At 39.8% G+C, this 26,511-nt stretch overlaps 1 protein-coding gene across 1 annotated transcript; it reads left to right on the forward strand.

Annotated features, from left to right (window-relative positions):
- Positions 1–1,700: 1,700 nt before the first annotated feature.
- Positions 1,701–25,687, forward strand: LOC131242027 (two-component response regulator-like APRR1). Its single transcript, XM_058240383.1, has 6 exons — positions 1,701–2,445; positions 21,986–22,147; positions 22,618–22,751; positions 22,873–23,040; positions 24,164–24,248; positions 24,367–25,687. Exons 1-6 carry the CDS (start codon positions 2,298–2,300, stop codon positions 25,296–25,298), a joined length of 1,629 nt encoding a protein of 542 aa, XP_058096366.1. The 5' UTR covers positions 1,701–2,297; the 3' UTR covers positions 25,299–25,687.
- The last annotated feature ends 824 nt before the right edge of the window (positions 25,688–26,511 follow it).

Below are 26,511 nucleotides of genomic sequence, written 5' to 3' on the forward strand. Positions count from 1 at the left end.
TGATCTTTTTATAGGCCTCATTTTTGGGCTAAAGTCCTAAAATTATTTGAAAAAATGGATGAACGGGTTGGATAAAATGCATGAATGAAGGTGGACCCCATAGAGTTTACTCAGTATGCTTAGGATACTGAGTTACTCAGTACACTTAGGGTACTGGCGTACTGAGTAACTCAGCATGCAATTCGCTTCCTGTCACATTGACAATGGTTTATTGACTGAGGGGTAGGTGTACCATGCAACAACTGGTGTATTGACATCAATAAGTTTTGTAGGTCCCATCATGAAGTATGTGTTATATCCAAATCATCCATCCATTTGGCGGGCTTGTCTTAAGGCTTGAGCCGAAAAATAAGACTGATCCAAACATCAAGTGGACCACACTGAAAAAAGTAGTGGGGAGTTGAACGTCTACCATTGAAACTCTTTTAAGGGTCACAGAAGATTCAGATCAATATGAAATTTGTTTTTTCTCTTCATCCATGTAGTTGTGACCTTATTAACAGATTGGATGGAAAAAAAAACGTTATGGTGGGCCCTACGAATTTATTAATGGTGAAAATCATTATCCTTGGTGTGATTCATTTGAGCTTTGGATATGATTCATTTTTTCTCTAATGCTCTAAAATGATCTTGAAAAATGGATGAATGGTATAGATATAATACATACATCACTGTGGGGCCATGTAACTTTGATGTCCTTTGAACCATTCATACAACTCGAAGCATGACAGTGTCTTTGCACGACAAGTATCTACACAAGTTTGACCTGATCCGAACAAAGGCCAACTTGATACGACTCGGTATCTCTAACTGAGTCGGACTCAGTTCGGGTCAATCCAGTCAGGATCCGGTTCGGATCGAGTCAGGCCCGCTGGACTTGGCCCTGATTCGAATCGAGTTCGGATTAGGGTTTTGACGGTACCGGATAGAGTCGAGTTGGACCTAACTCGGTCTGACTTGGCTCGATGCCCACCTCTATATATCAGTACCTTGCTAATTAGTACTGCTAAATGTTTTAGAATTGTACATTTGTTTTGCAAGGCCCAACCTGACAGTGGATCAACCTAATTCTTGAGCTAGGGGATCAATATAGTGGGCCATTTCTAATAGATGGATTGGATCTTAGACCTGCATACCATGATGGGTGTGTATATGAATCATATTGCATACATGCCCACTTCTTTTTACACACTTTCGCGCAACCGCGTACCCACACTACAATATGATTTCACACTAGACCCCATACCCTCCAATTGAGCACATGCTTGGGCTCAACAAATCTTATCTCCCGATGACCTTAACTGCAGAGCTGTGGGGCCAGCACGATGACCATGTCACATGGACTCCATTCATCCGTTTTGCTGTACCATGCTAAGGAAGAAAAATTGGGCAGATCCAAGACAGTGGCCCTCGCCATGGCATTAAAACATTGGTTGGGCAAATTTATTTATTTTCCTATGCACTTTTTTTTACATGAACAATTCTCAGGAATTGTTTATGCAGTTCCCAGTAGCAACTCCGAACGGGTCCCAACTATTACAGTTCACAACAAGTTGTGACCACGACGCGTATAATTTAGCGCCGGCGTATCAACGATAGCGGTCAACCGGAGTATACAAATGCAAATAACTATTTTTTTTTTAAAGGTTCTGGGTGGGTAGGTTGGCCGCATTTCGTTGCAATTATATTGGCTCAGACGGTAAGAAAAAACGCGTCTTCATCTTGTCTAGTCGAGAAATATACATATCAAAATTAGGGGAGAAAGCAAAAGCGAGGAGAAAGGATGTTTCCGGTTGATCTAGCTGTTCCCCTTTCCAACCGGAGAAAAAGAAGAAGAAGAAGAAGAAGTGAATAGAGATGGATGGATGAGTGTCGATACAATTCGTTTATTGAGGGAGGGGCAGGTGCTAACGTGCGACTTTTTCCATTCGGAATTGGATTGGTTTCTCTCTCCTATTCGATCGATAGGTGGATAGATGGATAGATGGAATTAGGGTTTAGAGGAGGGCTCGTTATATTTTATTTATTTCTTTATCCATAGACTTCTCTCTCTCTCTCTCTCTCTCTCTCTCTCCAACTCCAGTTGGATCTGAAGATGGAATCAGAACAGGAGGAATCATCCAATGTCAAAGGAGAGAGTCTAATGCTTTAGCAATGTCCTTGGCCTTTGCAGGCCCTTCACTTGACGTTCCTGATTCCAGCGTTGGTAATATGTTGGTGCTGATGAAATGGGTGTCTAAGGCTGGTGGAAATGCAATGAAATGAAATGATGATCAACTGGATTTGACCTAATCATTATGGAATGTAATGGCAGCAGTCCCTTGGGAAGAGGAGATCATGGGAACAATCTCCTAGATCGAAGCAAAGTTAGGATTCTGCTCTGCGACAATGATTGTAAGAGCTTACAAGAAGTTTTGGCTCTTCTCTGCAAGTGCTCCTATCAAGGTACCCTCATGCTGCCCCCCCCCCCCCCCCCTCTTTCCTTTCTTTCTGAATCGAATTCTTGTTAGCTTTCTTAACAAAGAAGAAGAAGAAGAAACCACACATGGAGACTTTTTTCCCCATTGAATTACATCCATTTAACCCTTCAAAAAAAAAAAAAAAAAAAACATACATTTAGGAAAGTTGCTTTGATCTCCTTCCATTGGTCTGTGCTTTTCTTGGGAGTTTTTGATAGCAAATTAGATTGCTCTGCGCAACTAGTCCCAAGTTTGCTGTTGTATATTAAACATGATGATAAAAGCAAAACCAGAGAACATGGATACGTGATTGTTTGTTCAGTTAGGATTGTGCACATGTTTGAGATATTGGATCCTGATCCACTGGAATGACCAGCTTGGGCACTCTACATTGACAATCTGAACTGGAATGAGCATCACTTTCAACGAGTAGGCTGTAATGGGATCTCTCTCTCACTCTCTCTGTCTAGATCCCTACCAATACCTTTCAGCATGTAAATACTGAAATGAATCGCCATGAGACCAACCCATTTTGAAGTGTTAGCTGACCTGTCAGATTTTTGCAATTTGAAACTTTAAAACATGGAGCTATAACCCTTATTATGGTTACCTTTCCATCTTCCGTTTAAAGATTCCTGTCACAATAAGTGTCTAAGGTGTACCAGTAGGTGCAAGCCAAGTGGCCTAGTTCCCAGTTTTCCTGTTATTATCCTGACAACGTCGCTTACATCTAATGTGAGTGCAGTTGAAGAAAATTCTCAACATCCACCATCAACCAGATATTTTTACAATCCAACAGCAAGGAATCATGTCTGCCCACAAAATGTAAACTGTTGATCAAATGGCCCACATAATGCTCATTATAAAACTTTCAAACTTCCTATCCTAACCATCTGATGAGCCATATCCTACAAATTCCCACTTGGTCACACACAGGCTAATTTATGAACTTTTCAAGTAATCATGTTTGGAATTTGGCCAAGTGATTGCATAAAAAAAAATAATCGGGCCAATTGAGAAATGTATGTGAACCTTTGGAAAGTATGTATGTTGCCAATGGTACTATTCAGACCTTAACGTAGATATGCTTTATTATGCATCCATAGTTAAAGTGTGGTAATGGTCGCTAACATAAATGCGTAAGATCTTTACAAAAGGTTGTGGACAACACACTCATGAGACAAAATGCTTATGGGCATCTAATGTGCAAGAGATTTATGCAATTGTGCTAGTAATGGCTATTTGCCTGTAAATGCATGATGAATTGCCATGGTTGAGATTCACCACTCTTCATTACTGTGGAGTCCTCTCTGTATGATTATCCAGGTATACCTAAACCCAGGCATTTTGAGAAAAGCCTCCATTTTTCATGGAGATCTTTTGTAAGTAGGCTTACCTAGTGGTATGGAACATTCTCAAGGATTTCATCTCCTAATTCCAAGAGAATATTTTCCATGCTAGGAACATGGTAACTACCTTTAAAAGAATTCAAAAGGTAACATCTCGTTTTGGAGGCTAAATTTAACCATCATCATTCATCAATAAAACAATTTATGCTGCAATAGGATAAAAGAACGCCCTTTAGTTTGTAGATCAGTTAGATTATCTTTGGAAGTAATTTGCTAGACCTCAAACTCACTATTGCTAACCTTCTCCCTAACAAAGTGATATTGAAGTTGAATGTGTTTCAACTTACATTGGCAATGAGCATTTTTGAAGAACGAAACAGCAACACCATGACCACACCAATTTCAGGGGCTCTTAATCTAATCATGGTTTGGAAAGAAAATACCTTACTCAAATATTAAGCTTTCATGCTTCATACCATTTTTGTATACAACTTCCATGATAGATAGTGTTGTGCAAGCTTTTTGCATACTGCAAGATATGGCTCCACAAACTATCATGAAGAGTGGAGCATTTTCACACCTTGTCCAATTAGAATAAAAGCAACCCAATTGATGGGGACATCTTGTGTACATGCATGCCCCCCTACGCACATACGCGAGGAGGAGGAGGGCCCCACCGTCGATTTAGATCGATGACGACGTCCAGGGAGGGCCCCCTAGTTAGAAGATTATGTTTCGGTTCCTTGGAGTGGGCCCCATCATCATGTGGATCCCACCATTGGATCTCATGATCGTGGCTCACTATTGTAGATGATCTAGTACTTAGAGTTTTGCCTATTATTGTTATTAGGAATATCATGGATGGTTTAGATTGCTTTGATTAGTTATTATTTTTGTTACTTCGTCTCTAAGTAATAGGGTGCGCACATGCCGCAGTTTTTGGGGTATAGGCAGGGTGTCCCATATCTGTTACGATATGGCCGTTTCGGTTGATACGTAACGGTAATGGTTGACATCGTTACACGATACGGGGTTAAAACGGGCACCCCCCCGATTCTGTGACCGTAACAGCCGTTACAGACCCGTAACGGCTGTTATGGGCCTTAAAAAAATAGGAAAAAAAGAAAAAAAAAGAAAGAAAGAAAGTAGGAAATCAACTCGCAACACGCTTTTATCGCATGAGTTAATAAAAGGTCCACATGCCGCGTGGGCCCCATCATGATGTATGTATTTTATCCATGCCGTCCATCCATTTTGCCCCATCATTTTAGGTCATGATCCAAAAAATTAGTAAGATCCAAATCTCAGGTGAACCACACCATAGGAAACAGTGGTTATAGAATGCTCACCATTAAAAATTTCTTAGGGTCCACTGTAATGTTTATTTTCCATCTAACCTATTAATTGGGTCACACTAACATGGATGAAGGGAAAACACACATGTCAGCTTGATCTAAAACTTTTGTAGCCCCCAATAAATTTTTAATAGTGGACATTTAATTATTGTTGCTTCTTATGGTGCAGTCCACCTGAGCTTTGGATCTGCCTCATTTTTGGGCTCATGCCCTAAAATTATTTGACAAAATGGATGGACGGTGTGGATATAGCACATTCATCACGGGTGGGGCCTAAAAAACTTTGACACTCGTGTGCTACACTTCACAATCCGAGTCCCGCCTAATTCGGGCCCTTAAAAAATTGTACATGAGACATGTATTAACTTAAAATTTACCAATTAAATTATGGATTGCAGTTGCTAACTCATAATGCCAAAATCAAATTGTTTGAATAGTTTTAATTGTTAATTTGTGGACGCTTATTTTTTAAAATAGGACCTTTTGATTTTTTTCATGATTCACTATACAATAAATGTCCACCAATTCATAAGTGGGATAATGCCAATAAATTGCATGAATTTGAGGCTGATTTGGGGCATAGATAGGTCTTCCAAGTCAGCCCCAAATTGGCAACGCCATCTACCTGAATTTAATTTAATTTTTCAAAAGAACTATTGGGAGAAATGATATCAAATTGTTAAGTATATAAATTAGATATTTAGAAAATTAAATATATGAATTTTGTAGTCAAATTCTGGTTATCTGGTTCATAAATTCATCAAACAGTCCGATACAACTTTTCACCAAAGAGTGGACCGTTACACCACTATAAACATGTTCCAATTTATAAATGAATGCATATTTGGAATGCTTAGAATATTATGGATTTAATCCATATTTTTTCATATTTTTTTGGCAAAAAAAAAATTGCACCATTATGGGCCGTTACACCCCCGTATCGCCATTACACTCCCATATCCATATCGGTATCGGAGGGCACCGTTATGCCAACCGATACCGATACGGGATACCTTGGGTATAGGTTTTTCTTATAAATTGGCAACCCCTTGTAGCTTTTTTCACTGAATATTATGAATAAAATTATGCGTTTTCCTGCATCTTTAATTCTCTAAGTTGTGGAAATCCAATTGGGTGCGAAATCCTCTCTTCTTCGAAGGGCCAACTACCGTGGTGCGAAGCCACTCCCATCTCAAATCGCCCTCGTCTCCTACCATGCATAATTATCATCTCCCTCAACTATCCTCGCTTTAAATCCACCATTATTTTGCAGCCAATTTTTCTCTACAACAGATTTTCAGAATCAGGCCCTTTAGGAGGGCTGAAACTTCGGCGGAGCATCGTGCTCAAACCAGTCATCCGTTCGATCTGAAAATTGGTGTATGGGTGGCCCATCCTTGGCCGACCAACCCCTTGCTAACCCTTTTTGGGTTCGTGAGCCCCACACACGTGCGGGCCACAATTCACACACGTGCGTTAGGCCCGCATGTTACCCACACGCGTGGATTGATCCCAGGTTCTCTCTTTTCTCTCGTTCACTCCTCTCTCACTATATTTCCCTAGCCCTAACTCTAGATTATCCTAAATCCCAATTTCTATTTCTCTTTTTTTCAACCCTAGGGTTTCCCGAATTGAAACATGTGAATCCCTTTGATTGTGGAAATAATCATTTGCATGTGTGGATGAATATACTCTACTTTGATCATTGTTTGATCTATAATTTTAATTGATCCAGCCCTAACATGTGGAGGCTTGGACCCTTGTAGATTCCCCTTGATTGAATACTTGACTTTATGCAGGATGTAGAAGTTTTGTGAATGTTTCTAAATTAGTATGATCCAAAGTCTGAAATCTTGCATAACATGTTTAATTTCTGTGTCCTGCATCACCAACAATTCAATAGAATCACTAAGCCCATAAACCAACATACTCAGGTGCACATGTATGTATGTTTGATATATTTGAGCACCTTTCTAGTGTTCTTAACTTGGATTACTTTGTAATGCCCAAGGAATTTGACAGTAAAACCAAGTCCGCCTGTTCCAAAATCAGTGTACATCAAATATCCTATTGCAGAAGCATAGGGAAGCTCCTTCATTTTGTCCTTTTCAAACTTATCCTTGGAGCACTGCCATGGTTTGCAATATCGGTATCTTATTAGCTGATATGAGCGTATTGTATCTGTATCGGCTGAAGAAGGACGTGATACAGGGTTCCCATCATTAAATTTTGGGCTTTCTTGGTACTGATATCGTTCTGTTGTGGCTTTGGCTAATACGACCATAAAGTTCCATTTTTTTAAATTTTTTTTTAGAGTTTTTCTCTCATTTTTCCTCTCTCTCTCTCTCTCTCTCTCTCTCTCTCTCTCTTTTCATTTCAACCATGGAGGAAACTTGGAAGGTTATCCAAGACTAGATCTAAGCCTATTTTTGAGGTTCACAATTAAAATTTTGAGTGGGATGGGGCAAATAGAAACAGAATGGACCATTACAGGAAAAATCAGAAGGGTAAACCATCACAACTATTTTTCGTTCCAGGTTTTCATATTCTTTTCGTTGTATTTCAATGTTGTAGTTCCTAATTCACCAAATCATGCTTGATTTGTATTCGATTAAGGCCCGTTTGATTGACTTTTAATAGGTAAGAGTTGACAGACAACATTCTAATCACAGAATGGAAGCAAAATGGACCATTAAGGGAAAAATCAGAAAAAGAGTATACCATCACAGGTTTTCATCTTCTTTTTGTTGTATTTCAATGTAGTAGGCCTAATTCACCAAATCAGCTTGATTTGTATTCGACTAAGGCCCTTGTGATTGACTTTTAATAGGTCAGAGCCAACGAACAACATTCTTATCGAAGAATGTCTGATACACCATTAGATACATGTCCAAAAGAACCGGCAATATTTTTTTTAATTTTTTTTTCTTAAGCTTTTGGCTTATAAAAAATTCAACCTGTACGAGCCAATACCGATACTCAACACTGGTATTGTATCGTTTTCTAGCCGGACTGATACACCCCTGATACTGGTAAGAGAATCATGTGCACTGCAACACTCGAAGTGCCTGCTTGGTGTTGCTCATTTAAGTGATTTTGGGCAATTTTGATTCCCAAAATTGCTTCTATGTAACTAAAATGCTTTTGGTTAGCCTTGGAAATTAATTGCTTATTAAAAAAGCAATTGTAAAAAAGAAGAAAGAAGCACTATTTAGGGGAAATGGTCTTGAGAAGTTTCTGAGTGCACTTTTATGCCAATGAGGGTGGACTTCATTTGAACTGGCAGAACACTGAATCAGATATACATGTTTACAACAAACATGGAAGAGATCCTGGCCATTCATTTGTCAAAGGAAATATCAATCTACACAGCAGATTTACAGCTTTACAGATTTACAGATTTACAGCTTTACAGATTTACAGATTTACAGATTTACAGCTTTGCAGATTTACAGATTTACAGCAGATTTACAGCTAATATCTACAACAGATTTACAGCTAATAGCAGATTTACAGCTAATATCTACAGCTTTGACTGATATGACAGTTATACAGATTTATTCCTTCCTTAATTAGGATATATTAGCTGTACAGTATATTTAGATAGATGTATATATGATAGGGGCTGAAGATCAGCTTGTATTTCTTCCCTAAATAGCTTGTAATCTACCTATATAATGGGAAATTGTCAATAAAGAAAGGCAGACTTTTTCAAAAGGACTCTAAACTGTCATGGTATCAGAGCTATAGCTCTAAATTTCCATTTGTCTCGTGCTCTCAAGTTTCTTAGTCTCGGTTATTCTTGTTCTAGTTCTGTAGACCTCATGTCTTCCGATAAGTCTGATGTTTCTTTGATTCGTTTCAATGGCAAGAACTACTCTGCTTGGGCGTTTCATTTCAGGATTTTCGTCAAAGGTAAGGAGCTGTGGGGACATGTTGATGGCAGTAACCTAGCTCCTGACAAAGACAAAGACAAAGATCGACACGCCAAGTGGGAAGTCAAGGACGCACAAGTTATGGCATGGATTTTGGGATCCGTTGAACCCAACATCATCTTGAACCTTCGATCTTCTCAGACTGCAGCTCAGATGTGGACATACCTGAAGAAGGTCTACAGTCAACAAAACACTGCTCGTCGTTTCCAGCTTGAACATGAATTGGCCACTCTCCAACAGGATAGTCTTTCTATCTCTGATTTTTACTCTAGATTCACTAATCTTTGGGCTGAATACACTGATATAGTTTATGCTGACTTACCATCCGAAGGTCTTAGTTCTGTTCAATCTGTCCATGAAACTACTCGGAGGGATCAATTTCTAATGAAACTAAGGTCTGAATTTGAAGGCACCAGATCCAATCTTATGAACCGAGAATCTGTCCCCTCCTTGGATACATGCCTAAATGATCTTCTTCGCGAGGAACAGCGCCTTCTCACTCAAACCACCATGGAACAACGACGATCTACATCTGTTCCTGTAGCCTATGCAGCACAAGGCAGGCCACGAAGCAGGGATATGAGCACTGTTCAGTGCTTCTATTGCAAGGGATTTGGTCATTATGCTGCAAACTGTCCCCGAAAATTCTGCAACTATTGCAAAAAGGATGGCCATATCATCAAGGAATGCCCAACTCGACCCCCCAAGAAATCGGAGACAGCATATACTGTCTCAGTTGGCTCTTCTAGTGCGGGTAGTTTGGTGAATACAACACAAAGTGCTCTTGCTCCTGCTCCCGTTTCAGTCCAACCCGTGACCCCTGACATGATTCAACAAATGATCATTTCTGCATTTTCAGCTTTAGGACTCTCAGGTAAACCCTTCACTACATCATCTCCTTGGTACTTTGATTCCGGGGCTTCCCATCATATGACAAACAATGCTGCTTCTCTTACCAATGTAAACAAATATTTTGGAAATCTCAAAATTCATACTGCTGATGGCAATCATTTACCTATCACGGCCCCTGGTGATGTTTCCTCCTCTCTCACTGATGTCTTCGTATCTCCCGGTCTTACCACCAATCTTGTGTCTGTCGGTCAGTTAGTTGATAATGATTGTAAAGTAGAGTTTTCTAAATCTGGTTGTGTTGTGCAGGATCAACAGTCAGGGCGGATGATCACGAGGGGGCCTAAAGTGGGACGTCTTTTTCCTCTTCAATTTCCTTTGTCTTCTTTTTCTTTGCCTTTTGTCGCTTGTAATTCTGCTCATGTTGATTATCGAGCGTGGCATAAACGTCTCGGACATCCAAACTCTAATGTACTTCATGCTTTATTGAAATCTGGTTTTCTTGGGAATAATGAAACACCATCTCTTAGTGTTGTTCAGTTTGATTGCAATTCTTGCAGACTTGGCAAAAGTAAAACTCTACCCTTTCCTTTTCACACACCGCATGTTGTCAAACCTTTCGATCTGATACATAGTGATGTGTGGGGTATGGCACCAGTCACTTCGCATGCTAATTACAAATACTTTGTCACTTTTATTGACGACTATAGTCGTTTCACATGGATTTATTTCCTTCATTCCAAAGACGAAGTATTTTCTGTTTTTAAGATTTTTCATGCATATATTCAGACACAATTTTCGGCCCATGTCAAAATCCTTCGTTCTGACAATGGGGGTGAGTATATGTCTCATTTGTTTCAGGACTTCCTACAGAATCATGGCATCATCTCTCAACGGTCTTGCCCTTCGACACCTCAACAAAATGGAGTGGCTGAAAGGAAGAACCGTCACCTTCTTGATGTGGTTCGCACTCTTCTGTTAGAATCTTCCACGCCCTCTCGATTTTGGTGTGAAGCTCTTTCCAATGCTGTCCATCTCATTAACAGATTGCCTTCTCCCACATTGAACCATGACTCACCTTTCACCAGGTTATTTGGTCACCCTCCAACTTATTCTAACCTTCGTACCTTTGGTTGTGTCTGTTATGTTCATCTTCCTGCACATGAACGCACAAAACTTACGGCTCAGTCAATTAAATGTGCTTTTCTAGGTCAGTACAGCAGAAAGGTTTTCTTTGCTATGATCCAAATCTGTGTCGCATTCGAGTTTCTAGAAATGTGATTTTTTTCGAAAATCAATATTTCTTTTCTACCCATCAGGATCATGTTTCTCCTTCATTTTCTGTTTTGCCTATGTTTCCTAACTCTCTTGCAGATCCAGTCCCTTCTAAACATCTCCTAGTGTATCGACGACGCTCCACCGCCACTTCCCACCAACCTTCAGCACCTCCTGAGCCCCCTCAAGCTTCTTCCCCGACTGCTGCTCCTGTTTCAGCACCTGCACCTCCGACTCAGTACTCGGGTTCGTAGACCCCCAGATAGGTTTGGTTTCTCTTCTCCTTCATCCTTCACAGCCACTTTGTCGTCTATTTCTCTTCCTTCATCTTATAAACAGGCAATGGAGCATGAGTGTTGGCGAAAAGCAATTGAAACCGAACTTCTCGCACTTGAAGAAAACCAAACATGGGATGTTGTTCCATGTCCCTCCTCCGTGAAACCCCTTGGCAGTAAGTTCGTGTTTTCTATCAAGCTTAATTCCGATGGGTCCATAGATCGTTACAAAGCTCGGTTAGTGGCACTTGGCAACAAACAAGAATATGGTCTCGACTATGATGAGACCTTTGCACCGGTCGCCAAAATGACCATTGTCCGAACTATACTCGCTCTTGCTGCATCCCAATCCTGGCCCTTACATCAAATGGATGTTAAGAACGCATTTCTCCACGGTGATCTCAAGGAAGACGTTTACTTGAAACTTCCCTCTGGTATGCCCACTTCCTCACCTACTGATGTTTGCAAACTGAAACGTTCTTTGTATGGTTTGAAGCAGGCACCAAGAGTATGGTTTGAGAAGTTTCGATCCACTTTGCTTAGTTTTTCTTTCACTCAAAGTCAGTATGACTCCTCTCTTTTTCTACAAAGGACATCCACAGGTATCGTCGTCCTCCTTGTTTATGTGGACGATATCGTCATCACTGGCTCTGACTTGAAGGCAATCTCTGCGGTTCAGACTTTGTTGAATTCTACATTTCACATGAAAGATCTTGGCCAGCTCACCTATTTCTTGGGTTTGGAGGTGCATCATCAGCCGCACGGTCTCCTCTTGCATCAGCACAAGTATAGTCAAGATTTGGTTCAGCTAGCCGGTCTCACCAACGCTACTTCGGTTGACACCCCCATGGAACTTAATGTGAAATATCGACGTGACGAAGGGGAGCTTCTTGAGGATCCTACTACCTATCGGAAGTTGGTTGGTAGTCTTATCTATCTAACCATTACCCGACCAGACATCTCTTATGCTGTTCATACCGTCAGCAAATTCATGCAAGCACCGAGGCATCTCCATCTATCTGCAGTCCGTCGCATAATTCGCTACATTCTTGGGACACCTACTCGTGGCTTATTCTTCCCTTCCGGTTCTTCACTTCAGCTACAAGCCTATAGTGACGCTGACTGGGCTGGCTGCCCAGACACCAGAAAATCTACTACCGGCTGGTGTATGTTTCTTGGTGATGCCCTTATCTCTTGGAAATGCAAGAAGCAGGACCACGTCTCCAAATCATCTACTGAGGCCGAGTACCGAGCCATGTCTGCAGCATGCTCCGAGATCATTTGGCTGCGTGGTCTCCTCACAGAGCTCAGTTTCATTCCTGTTCATCCTACTCCACTCCATGCTACTACACTAGTGCCATCCAAATTGCCGCAAACCCAGTCTATCACGAACGCACCAAGCACATCGAGGTTGACTGTCACTCAATCAGGGAAGCCTATGATCATCAAGTCATCACTCTTCCACATATCTCCACAACTTTGCAGATCGCCGATATCTTCACAAAATCCATGCCACGTCAGCGCCATCATTTTCTCGTTAGCAAATTGATGCTTGTCGATTTACCAGCATCAATTTGAGGGGGGATGTCAAAGGAAATATCAATCTACACAGCAGATTTACAGCTTTACAGATTTACAGATTTATCAATGCTGATTCTGATTCTGACAGATTCTGATTTAATATCTACTGATTCTGACTAATAGCAGATTCTGACTAATATCTACAGCTTTGACTGATATGACAGTTATACAGATTTATTCCTTCCTTAATTAGGATATATTAGCTGTACAGTATATTTAGATAGATGTATATATGGTAGGGGCTGAAGATCAGCTTGTATTTCTTCCCTAAATAGCTTGTAATCTACCTATATAATGGGCAATTGTCAATAAAGAAAGGCAGACTTTTTCAAAAGGACTCTAAACTGTGGGCTGAAGATCAACTTGTATTTCTTCCCTAAATAGCTTGTAATCTACCTATATAATGGGCAATTGTCAATAAAGAAAGGCAGACTTTTTCAAAAGGACTCTAAACTGTCATCATTAGATAGGGTGCACATTGATTATGCCACATATTAAAATGTAGGGCAGCAAATTCCTCGGGTGAGTCAGACATGTAAGCTGAATCTGAACCGTTGGACCTTTTCTTATGACAATGTATTTCTCTTATACAATTATATCTATCTGATCAGTGAACCAAGGTTCTTTTTGGTCCATGGCATGTTCATGTGTAAACTGCCTGATGAATGGCCCTAATATTTGACATGTGTGCCGTCTGCCCAATCTCTAACACATGTTTCACTCGCTCAAAAATAAGGTGTCATGTGTATGATTAGTTCCAATTCGAGCAACGAAAAGGACACCTATTGCCTTTTTTCCAGCTGGAGATGGGGATTCCTTCTCCAATTCATATGGGAACCATGCAACAAAAGGCTCTGGAGCCCACCTTGATATATGTGTGATATCCACTCCGTCCATCTCTGCAGGGAATAGTCTCGCCTTAGAGGGGCGGGGACATCCTGTCGTCATAAAAATAACAAAAATCCACTTCGTTCATCAATTACACTAGCTGATGTTAGGATGCGAGCCCAAAAATCAGCAAGATCCAAAACTCAAGTGGACCATGCCATGGGAAATAGTGGGAATGGAGACACTCACCTTGAAACCTTCTTGGGGCCCACAAAAGTTTTAGATGAAGTTGATATTTGCATTTTCCCTTCAATCTTGGCGGGACTCACCTTATGAATGAGTTGGATGATACAAGCATTATGGTTGGCCTTAGGAAAGTATCAATGGCAGGCATCCCCATATCTGTTCTTTATGGTGGTAGCTCACTTAAGTTTTGAATATATCTGATTTTTGCAGCCATATTCTGATATGAGTTGGCACAACTGACAGACTCAATGGATATCGCACACACATCGTTGTGGGCCAAGAAAGATTTTTGTTGCACGGGCTCCTAGACTCAGGAAATTCGCATTTGACCCGAACGACCCCACAAAAACGGTTAGGCATTAGATACTTTGGCAACTATTCTGCAATAACTGCGCTTGAGGCCCATCGGATTGTGTGTATTACATCCAACCTGTCCTGTAAGATCGCCCCACCATGGAAGTTGGACTCCCAGAAAATAGGTTGATCCAACCATCATATGAGCCACTACCTGAATTTAGGGGTTTGTGGATCGACGTCCATTATTTTCTATGGTGCATCCCACCTAATTGTATAGGCTTGATTTTTTGGCGCATCAACACGCCCAGGGTTTGGGCAAATGGCTTGCATCGTGGGTTTGCTCCCCATAGACGCGAGTTTAATTCCCCTCCCCTTGTTTTACCCGATGCACGTGGTTTGCGGGTGATTGTGTCTCGCCTTAAAAAAGGGGCGGGGACACCCCGTCGTCATTAAAATAAAATAAAATTGGCGCATCCCATCATCATGGTAAGGCTCATGCAATGCATGGGTTGGATGGTGTTTACCCAACTTAGTAGGGTCTACCCAAGGAACAATGGACAACCATCCAAAAATCTCCAATGCACGTGCCATCATCAAGTCTTGCCGACGGAATCCAGGGAGGAGGTGAGATGGGTGAAAGTGTTTGTGTGAGGAAAAGGAGGTTGTTGGCATCGCCAAAGAAGATTATAGTGTTGGTTGGGAAGGTTAATGTGGTGGTTAGGGTGGTGTAGGAGGTAGAGTTGGACATCGAGTCGAATCAAGTCGAGCTTGACATAGCTTGACTTGGTTTGGCTAGCAGCCTATCCCAGCTCGAGTTCAACTCAGCTTGGTCCTCGAGCCTGACTGGCCAACTCAGCTATGTTCGGTCAACAACTTGGGCCAGCTCGAGTCGAGTTCGAGCTCAAGCTTTTGAGTCGAGTTCGAGTTCAAATTGTCGAGTTGTGTTCGAACTGTCGAGTTTGAGGTTGTACATAAAATTCAATTCATCATATATGTAGAAGTGAAAATCAAAGACGACTTACAAACAAAAAGTGAAAATATTATAAACTATAGAATGTTCACAACATTAACTTAATATCTTCCATAGGAGTGCCTTCCTAGCATATAACAATAGCCATGTCCATGATAGATACCTCCTGCATCTGAACCGGATCCATTACTGTTGCAGTCCGATTTATCCTTAGATGCGTTTAACAATGAATTACTGTACATCAAGTCATCAACATTCAAGAAATAGGAGAGAGAGTAGAATGAGTGCTTGAAGCTTTAATCTTGATATTGATCTTCTTGCTTTAATCTCATAGAGAAGAAGGAGCAATAAATCGTAAATTTCAGCAACCTCATATCAATCTAAAACAGTAAGCAAGTGCACAATATGTAGGATCATAGGCTAATACATACTCGGAATGGGAACGGTTAACATACTCAAGCAATCAGTCCCAATGGGATTAAGAAACCCCCAAATTAACATAGGGTTAGGCCATCAATCAAGGGAAATCACTTGCATCCAAAGGAGATTAAGGGGAATTAAGATTCATAAAAGAAAAGGGGGGTTTAGGGTTATGAAAGAAAGGGAAAAATATGAATTAGGGTTATGGTTTTGTGAAGGAGTTGTGATGGGATGAGAGAGGAAGCAAAGGGGATCAAATCCACGTGTTAGAGGGGGCACATACATGGGGCGTATGGCTGCCCGTACGGTCCAGTTTGTATGGTTGTACGGATGGTCGGATTTGTATGCGATCGGGTGGGGTTTGGGATTAGAAAGGGTTTGGGTTGATGGATTTGGGTTTTGGATGCTACAGTTTGAGATTGGAGAAAGGAAAAAAAGGGAGAAGTTACCTTTGAGAAATAAGAGAGAAAATAGTCTTGGATTCACTCCAAGGTAGTTTCCTCTTGATTTCACACCAAGGGGATGACTTCACACCATTAAAAGAACTCCATTCACAAGAGCATAAGAGAAAATTCTCAAACTTTCATTCAAAATACCATCCCCATTAGGGTTGGACGTCCAAGGCTCTTCATAGCTCCAAATTTGGAGTTTTACTTTAAAAAAAAAAAAAAAAAAACAACAACTCAAGTAAAACATGGTTTGCTTTATACCCCCTAAGTCACTTATTTCAAAATACCTGCCCTACTAAAAGGGAAATGAAAATATAGTCCAACAAATCAACTAACTAACCAAAGCACTAAAGCATAAAATAATCTAAACCATCCTAAGAGCCCGATGGGTCCCAATGATGTCCATGATCAAGACGGGCCACAATGATTAAGTGGCATCCAATGGTCCAATCATGCCGTCCTCGCGATCCAACGGTCAAAACTTCACCAAGCTCATCCTTCATGCAACCCACAAGCATCTTCCCAATGTGGGGTCTTTGATGATACTTGTACATGCTATGCGGGGCTTTAAAGGCTATTGTGTTTTTTTTTTTTTTTTTCAGTTAGTTGGCAAGAATTGTAATTTTTCTTTCTTAGACTTTTTTGTTTGCTTTTATTCTTTGGTTGCGGCCTTTTTTAATAAATTCCAATGTTCAAATAAATAAATAAATACATAATAATTAATTGGTGTTGGTTACCTGAATCCAGTTCTGCCATTCCACTCTATCAAGGGCTGGACCTTCAGTTAGACCATAGTCATCAAGTTTGTGTGCATGCGTAAGTGTTGGCCATTTGGGCTAAACACAACAATTTTGCCTCAAATTTCTTGCTTCCTTCTCCTCTCTTACTCTCCCTTTCTCTTTCCATCTCATTGCTTTCTACTATGGCCAGCAGAATGGCAAAAAAGGATTAATGTAGTCGACTCAAATTTGTTCAGGTAAGGCTTAGATGATGATGAAAACTGGACAGATTCCTTGTGGGTTTTGCAAGCCATTTTTTGCCTTTTAAAAATGTTTTCTGTTTATTTGTGTTTTATTCAGAATACTAAAGAACTGCGCTTTTTTGCTGGTAATTTGAAAGCTACACTGTTTTATATAGTTATGTATTTTAACTTCTTTTTTTTTTCTTTCTTTCTTTCTTTTGAAAAATACGCTGTGGTAAATGGCATCTTGCTATGTTCTTTACAATCTCATTGTACTTTAAAGATCCATTTGCATCAGATAGCCTTGCCTTTTAGAGGTAGGTAATCCAAGGTCCAAGCATCATTTTTATCATGGTCAGTTTCTTCTTTTAGTAATAGCTTCTGATGCAATCTTTTCTTTTCTTGAATTGCTGTTTGGATTTGAAATTTTGATATAGATATAAATTTAAGAATGCAAGTTGATTCAACTCTGGCCTTTCTACATATTTTCTTCAAGGATGCAGCTATTCAACAATTCATCCAATGTTTGCTGTTGATCTTAATGTTATCTTTCATGATAAATGTTTTGTATGAGAGGAGATCGGATCCGATGACACTAAAAATGAAGTCATCATCAAGATCAGTGTTTCAAATAGCTTGTAGTGTACGCTATGTAGTGTAGCGCTGCCATAGCACTATGTAGCACAACCAAATAACGCAAATCTCCTGTAGCGTAGGTGTTCAAGTATCGGTATCACTACAAGTTTCGCTAGATGGGGATATAGAAATAATATCAATATCGTCGATAATATCGCTGATAACCGGAAATGCAGAAAAAATGGGGAAAATAGTAGAATTTTTTGTGAAACTTCAGGAGATGCTAAAATACACATATTTGCATATTTAGGAATAAAAAATTTGCAAAAAGAATGCATACACAATAAGTTTCCATTTAATGGGGGCTTAAAAGCATGTGTCTTCGTAAGAAACAATCTAACCATCCCATCTAACCATCAAATCATCCATCGAACCTTCCATTCAAACATCCATCAATATTGCAAAATATCGACGACTCACGATATTTTGCCAAGAAATCGTCAACAACTAGAAAGGAAACGAAAGATTTTGGTCTAGATATCGCACATGTTGCAATAACTATAATATTGAGATATTATCAATATTAGCAATGACAAATTGAAAACTGCATAGAACAATGTGCTCATAAAAAAATGAAATAGAATTTTTTAAATAAACATACTTTCTATGACATCTCTACGTCGGTGATATTATTGAAATATCACCAATACACTTGTCATACAAGTGTCACCTAGAATTTACCTAGTAAAAAATATTGGCACCCCTTGAAGGTTTTTTTTTTTTTTTTTTTTAAAAATCATTGAAGCTTAATAAAAATTCCGCATTTTTCTACTCATCTGAGTTCTCGAGTTGTGGAAATCGAATTGGGTGCGAAGCCCTCCCTTCATCAAAGGGCCAACTACCGTGGTGCGAAGCCACATCGATCCCGATTCGCCCCAATCCTCTACCATCTCTATTTCTCATCTCCTACCACCATCTCTATTTCTCATCTCCTACCACCATTCGCGCTTTAAATTTGTCCTTTATTGCAACAGTTTTCCTCTTTACAGCAGAATTTCAGATTCTGGCCCTGCAGGAAGGCTGAAACTTCGGCGGAGCACCACGCACAAACCGCACATCCGATGGACACAAAACTTGGGGGTTTTGAAGCCCTCCCTTGGCCGACCAGAGCCAAGGAGGTGCTCTCCGCGTTCGGCGCCCCCTCGCACATGCGCCCCCTGCGCACGTGCGATAGGCTTCGCCCGCTGTATGCGTGCGGGGACTATCTCCAGGTTTAGATTTTCGCCTATTTCTCTCATACGTATTCTCCCTAACCCTATCCCTAGATTGCATTACTTTCAATTTATTTGCCCATTTTCTTACCCTAGGGTTCTCTGAATTGGAATTGGTGAATCCCTTGGATTATGGACTGATTGCTATGCATGTATGGATGATTTTTTACTTCCCTTTGAGTATCGTTTGGTTCATAATTTTACTGATCTAGCCCTAGCCTGTGTAGGCCTGGACCCACACAGATTCCCCTTGCTTGAATGTTTGAACTTTTGTGTGGGATGTGAAATTTTATGTGATTGTTTCTGAATTAGTATAATCTAAAGCCTGAGTACTTGCATATCATATTTAATTTTCATGTCCTGCATCATTTTAATATGAATGAATTGACAATTATGAGAGAATACTGTACATAATTAGTAATCAGAAGAAATAAGATGAAAAGTGAACACACATTACGAGGCAAAAAGAGCACAACATTGGCAAATATAATTACATAACAAATACACAATGGTTGAAAACTGCAAAGAAAATGAAAAAGAAGATATCAAGCACCAATCATATTGGACTAATACAATCTTAAGGAGATAAGAAAGCTTAAGAAAAAAATTTTGTGAAGCACATTAAAATACTACAGACAAATTGACAGTTACATAAAGGATGGTGATTGGACTAATACAATCTTAAGGAGACAAGAAAGCTTAAGAAAAAAAATTGCGAAGCACATTAAAATACTACGGACAAATTGACAGTAACATAACGGACAGTTTGCAAACTCTTCAGAAGACAAACAAATGGAATAACTAAAAAAACATACTTCTCTTTCCACTCCCAAACTTGACTTATGAAGAAATGCCGGTTATTGTGCAATATTTGTAGTGTATGTGTTTTTATGCATTTTTTAAGTGATGTTTATTTATATGTGTGGCTATGCATTGTTTTCTATGGTGTGGACCACGTGGGGGCTCCATTGAGGTGTTTGTATGGGTGGATGTGCATTGTTTTCTATGGTGTGGCCCATGTGGGGACCACTGTGGTGTGTGCATGGGTGGATGTGCATTGTTTTTTGTGGTGTGGGCCCACGTGGGGACCACTATGGTGTACGTATAGGCGGATGTGCATTGCTTTCTATTGTGTGGCTCATGCGTGTGGTGTGCATATAGGTTTGCTTAGAAAGTTGTTGATGTGATAATTATTTGATTTGGTTTATATATGTGGATTGACTTTTGATAAATGATAATTAATAACTTGTTTGAACTTTGAACATGCTTATATTTGAAAAATAAATAATCTTTTAGGCATTTAATATATATATGTGTGTGTGTGTGTGTGTGTGTGTGCGTGCGCTTTTTTCTTACTATTTATCATATTTTTCGTATTTTTGAATTAAAAAATAGAAGTATCATGTAGTTTACGCTACACGCTATGGAGGGTTGAAGGCTACACAACACGCTACTACTATTTAAAACACTGATCAAGATTGACATTCACTTCTTCAACTCAAGTATAATCAATTTAATTTTTTGTATTTTGGTATGTAGAAAATGTAGTTTAATATGCAAAGTTATAATTAATCTATCATCATCATATGATCAATTCATGAATATGATTCAGATATATGCGTATGTGCAGTCACATGTATGTAAAACACATGTAATCATGTACGAATCTGCCCATGTGAACATGATTTCTGGATCTGATTTTTAATCAGTTAGAAACTGGTCATATCTAAACATAAACATTCATTGCAAGTCTCACATGTTTCCTCTCAGACGACATCTGATGTGCAGTTTTTCATGTTCATAATTCACTCATGACCATACCAAAAAGAAAAATCTTTACATTTTCCCTATTTTCAGAATATAATTCCTTTCGTATATGATCATGCATTCTACAAACATTCTTAAACATGACTATCACAGGGTCTAACGCCTGCCTAGGATCGCCTCTGAGTATGGATAATGATGGGCCATCCACTCAACTCAAGAATCTCCATGACTCTCTTGAAGATTTACATGTACAGGATAAACATGTAAAGGATTACGAGTGTACAAACACATACCCTATTGAACTGATCATCATGCTTAAAGGAAGATGGGTGGCTTTGATACCAATTCCAATATCAAATTAGAATGCTATCAACAACAAATCCGAAGTTCACTGTTGTACATTAAGCATGGTAATAAAAATAAAATCGGAATATATGAACATATACTTGATCTCATAGCTAGGATTGTCTGCATGTTCGAGAGTTTGGATCCCAATCATCCGGAATGACTAGCTTTGAAACTTTAGATTCGAAATTCGAAACGGGACTTGCTGTCACTCTGAATGATTAGAGAGTGATGGGAATCTGTCTCTCTATTGAATAGACAACTCTGCACTCTTGGAGTTCTTTTGATTTCACATGAGTATCCAGTTAATGCCTTTTGGCATATAAATAGACATAGAAACACGGTACCAACCCATTTTGGAGCCTTAGCTGCCCCATCAGATTTGTACTTTGAAACTCCAAAATGTGTAAGAAACAAACCTTTCCAGGTTTACATCTTTAGTTGAAGGAATCCCATTAGGATATGTGCCTTGAGTGTAACCAGTAGTTCCCATTATTATTAGGACCATCATGCCCATTCACCATCTATCACATCCCATGATCCATTGGTAGAGCATCACGGTCACTATAACAAAATATAAACAGTTAATCAAATAGTCTGCATAATGCTCATGATAAAACTAGTTCATGTTTTCAATGTTAATGATCTGTTGGGTCACATTATACAGTTTCCACCATTAACTACCTTACATTACCAACACATATTCCTGTGCTTGAATATGCATTGTAAGTTGACATGGATATGGTATACTGATATTTGATTTCTATTGCGTTTCAGTAACTCCTGTGAGGACTGCCAGACAGGTGATCGATGCACTTAATGCAGAGGGACCAGAAATCGACATCATACTCGCCGAAATTGACCTTCCGATAGCCAAAGGCTTGAAGATGTTGAAGTACATCATGCGGGATAAAGTGCTGCGGCGGATTCCCATCATCAGTAAGCTCGTCTGGTTCTTTTATTTCTCTACTTATCTGATTAATTGTCTCTTGTACTTGGGATCAAGTATAGGTTTTTTCATCGTTATAACTTATATGTACAGAATAATGCTACCAATGATAAGGATATTTATTGTAATGATCAAATATATGAAAGACATACAACTGAATGCAATTAATAGCAAGTCAATGGACAATAACAATAAGGTTCACATACAGATTCACTCCTTCACAACTGCAACGAAGCCTGATTCATACACATATGAAAGATCCATAAGCTAGTTTACACTCGTAGTAACCATACAAAAAATGCAGACAGGTATTGATGCATGCAGAACTTTTTACATTATTTTTTTTTTGGAAAGGGACGCATTCCTCATTACATGCATCCAACGCTCATTAACGGAGCCACAATATTAAGCAAGCATCTAAAACTATGCATATGCTGATTCAGTCACACACATTTCTCAGTCATGTCTTCTCAGGATGAGGTTTCAGTAGTCGTCAAGTGCTTGAGGCTTGGAGCAGCTGACTATCTTGTGAAGCCTTTACGTACTAATGAGCTGTTGAACTTGTGGACTCACATGTGGAGAAGAAGGCGCATGGTTTGGGCAGCTTGACCCTTGTGATTGTCATTCTACCAGCATTTGGCTCTGTTATGGTTTGAAAGTGGACATCAGACAAATTGGCCAGTAAACTCACAGTGGTTCTTGTTTGTGTTGGCAGCTTGGACTGGCAGAGAAGAACATCTTGAGTCGCGACTTTGATTTGGTAGCATCTGACCCCAGTGATGCCAATACAAACAGCACCACCCTGTTCTCAGACGACACGGATGAAAAGTCACGTAGGAGCGCACTTCCAGAGGCCAGCATGTCAAATCATCCAGAACACGAGGTTAATAGGAATCGGAAATAAAATTTACAAATCTGTAAAGTGTGGCAGACTTGCAGTTCAATGACTCCAACTGTATCTGACATGGGAATTACAACTGGTCCTTTAGCCTGCATGGCCTCCTTGGTTACCTCATCAATCCCTGGTGCTCTGCTGCACTCAATGTAACTAGGGCACTTCACATTTCAGTAATGCCATGTCAGACACGTGTTGGCCTCATGTCAATATAGCTATTAGGAAGATATCTTAATTTATCTTTTCTTTTCTTGTTTCATTGGGAATATGTCGTCGTCGTCGTCGTCATCATCATCATCATCATCATCTAACCGTTATCCCAGATAATTGGGGTTGGCTACATGAATCCTGTTCCGTAATTCCGCACTATCAAGTCGCCAAGTTTTTTCTTGATACTCCCACTCATGTCTTTGGGCCATTCCCTTGCCCTTTTAGAGCCTAGGAATGTGTCAATATACTCTTTGGAATAGTTTTATTGTTATTATTATTATTATTATTATTTATCTAGTTCTAGTTCTTTTCTTTTCTTTGGTATCATGTTGACACAGCTATTAGGGAAATATCTTAATTATCCTTTTCTTCTTTTTTGGTATCATGTCGCAATATGTTCCCTATATTTTTATTTATTGAGATAGTTTTTTATTTTATGCTTTTGTGATATAAATATTTTTTCAAAAATATGTTTCAACATTGCCTCTACTATATACAACAAGGTTGTATGTCTGACACCTTTTATTTCCACGTTTGGCACTAATACAGGTATCCATGTAAGTTTGTGGGTTTTACTGTCATGGGCCCCGACCCCTGAGTAGCTTATTGCCTTATTCTCCATGCATTATCCTTTTAGTTTGTCTGGTCTATGAAGGTAAAAGGAATAACACAGGCAGAAGGATCTATTCAAATAGTTGAAATACTCGGGTACTAGCTATAGACCCGTTTTATACTCGGGTACTAGCTATAGACCCGTTTTATTCCATGAAATGCTTATTACAATTATCGGTGCTGTATGGTCATCCTGATTGTTCTTGTCCTGAAACATATCCTTTGCATTTTCCTGCTGCAACTTGCTGCTAAGAGATGTCTAAGTTGCCTGTTTGTGTTTCCTTTACAGTCTAATGTCTCTGCTTCTGTGGATCCTTCACTCTGTAATTTGTCAGAACTCCATCGTAATGTGTTGGTTCTTAGTGACCGATTGGGTAAGCGACTCCACTTTTTCTGCCGCGACTGATGATTGATTAGTTTCTTTGTGAATACTTGTAGCTGTAGGTCTCCTCTCCCTCCTCAGTAAAATAAATAAATACATGGTATTGTCAGGAGGAATTTCATCATGCCCAAAGAAGAGTGAACTCAAGGTTGGGGAGTGTTCAGCATTCTTTACATATGTGAAGTCAAGTGTGCCAACAAACAACCATCCTAGATTTGGTTGTGTAGATGAAAATGTGGCTCCATCAAAACAGTTAATCACCAAAGAGAAACTTCCTTTGTCATGCACGCAAGTAGGTGATACTGAAGGCCGCAATAGCAGAGAAGAATGGGAAAACTACTCTCATGGAAGTAGTTTCTTGGGCGGTGAGAATATTCCCACATTCAGCACTTTGGAGAGGTCTTCTAGTGCGCCTGTGCCTCTGTACTATCCACAAGGATGGAACTTTTCCCAGGAACAACTCTCAACATCATGTTTGCATCCGAGCAATGAAAGCCAAGTTGAAGTTCCACATATTCCATCTCTCACTCCTTTGCCATTTTATTTGCCGGGAATGATGAATCAAGTCATGATGCCATCATCTGGGCAACTGTATCAAGGAAGCCTGCATGAAGCACCAAAGTGCACAACCCCAGCCATGCTTCCTCAATATAATGCTCTTCCACAGTGTCCTCATTTACCTATGATGACACCCTTTTCTTATTACCCAGTCAATGCCAATTTGCAACCAGGTCAAATGCATAGACCTTACCTGTGGCCATCCATTGCAAGCTCATCTTCAGCTGAAGTGAAATCTGTTCGAGTTGAACGAAGAGAGGCAGCGTTGATGAAGTTTAGGCAGAAGAGGAAAGACCGATGTTTTGACAAAAAGATCAGGTATGTCAATCGAAAGCGACTTGCGGAAAGGAGGCCTCGACTTCGAGGGCAATTTGTGAGACAGGTGAATGATGTTGATGTTGATCATAATGGACTCATTGCTGATGATTCTGATGAGGATGAAGAAGAGGGTGAAGATGAGGAGGAAGATGCTTTGGAATTCTGATCGGATTTTGGTTGCATTGGTATCTTGATATATAAACTGTGAAAGAGCACTTTTCATATATATTTTATGCTGTATATTTTGGTAGCCGACGGCCATTTTTGTCTCTGTAGATACACTGAATTATCATTGTTGCGCATCCACACCATCTTGTTCTGCAATTTAGCACAGATGAATGCTAATTCTGGACACTTTTCCATTTGTGTAATCTCATTATCTCAGCAATACGTACAGTTTGATTTGGGAAGCTTATTTTTCTTGCTATTGAAGCTTCCTTCATTAGCTATTTTGCATACGAAATTGTAGTTGTATTATCTAAAGATAAAATTACGACTTCTTTTATGATTTGAAGAAAACTGCCTCTAATCGTTTTTTTGGTTGAACTTTTTTTCCATTGGAATCTTATCTCTATTACATATTTATTAGCAATGCTTCTGTATCTTTTTGTTGTTGATAGGCTATTTACCTTAACATGGTTTCTTCCATAACAAACCACAAGTTCTGTTGAGAAATAAAACTTTCAGTTTTCTTCCCTTTCATATGACAAGTATCCTGCATCTAAGCCTTGTCTCAACTAATTGTGGTCGGCTACGTGAGTCATGTTCCAAGTTCCAAAAGGGCAAGGATGACCAGTGAGTTCTTTTGGGCCTTCTCCTTGCCCTTTTAGAGCCTTTAGTTTGCAACAACCCACTCCTAAGCAGCACAGTTCTTGGTCTTTGTTGTACATGACCAAATCGTCTGAGTCTCCTCAGGCATCAATGGATAGTAAGAAAGGGAAAATAGACTTGGATGATTTGATGATGTGCAACAGAGACCAAGAATTATGCGGGCTAGGTGTGAGTAGTGAGTATAAGTTGAAGACCTCTAAAAGGGCAAGGGCAAGGGGAAGGCTATGGTCAAACTAAACTACTCTGCCTGTAAGTTCTTTCTGCTCCAAAAGAGGGAAACCCTTATTTCGATTTGCTGGTGAAATATGAACATTCGCAAGCATGCCTACTGCGGTGTATACACAGTATATGTACCACTATCTCAACTTTCAAATAAAATCAGATTTGACCGGAAGATTCAACCTGATATTGTTGTCAATTTCTTTGTTGGATCTGCACATTTGACTTTAAAAAATACCATGGCCTCCAACCGGGATTCAATTCTGTAGGCGCAACTCTTTGATTGGAACCGGTCAACACAGGGAGCCCACTGTTCGAATTGTTTGATT

This window comes from Magnolia sinica, chromosome 4 (assembly GCF_029962835.1).
Source record: "Magnolia sinica isolate HGM2019 chromosome 4, MsV1, whole genome shotgun sequence".
Lineage (NCBI taxonomy): Eukaryota > Viridiplantae > Streptophyta > Magnoliopsida > Magnoliales > Magnoliaceae > Magnolia > Magnolia sinica.

Bases quoted from the DNA above. Each gene is read 5' to 3' on its own strand.
- LOC131242027 (XM_058240383.1), top strand. From the start codon at position 2,298: ATGGAATGTAATGGCAGCAGTCCCTTGGGAAGAGGAGATCATGGGAAC. The intron at 2,446-21,985 runs GTACCCTCATGC...ATTGCGTTTCAG, and splicing joins CTGCAAGTGCTCCTATCAAG to TAACTCCTGTGAGGACTGCC. The intron at 24,249-24,366 runs GTAAGCGACTCC...TGGTATTGTCAG, and splicing joins GGTTCTTAGTGACCGATTGG to GAGGAATTTCATCATGCCCA.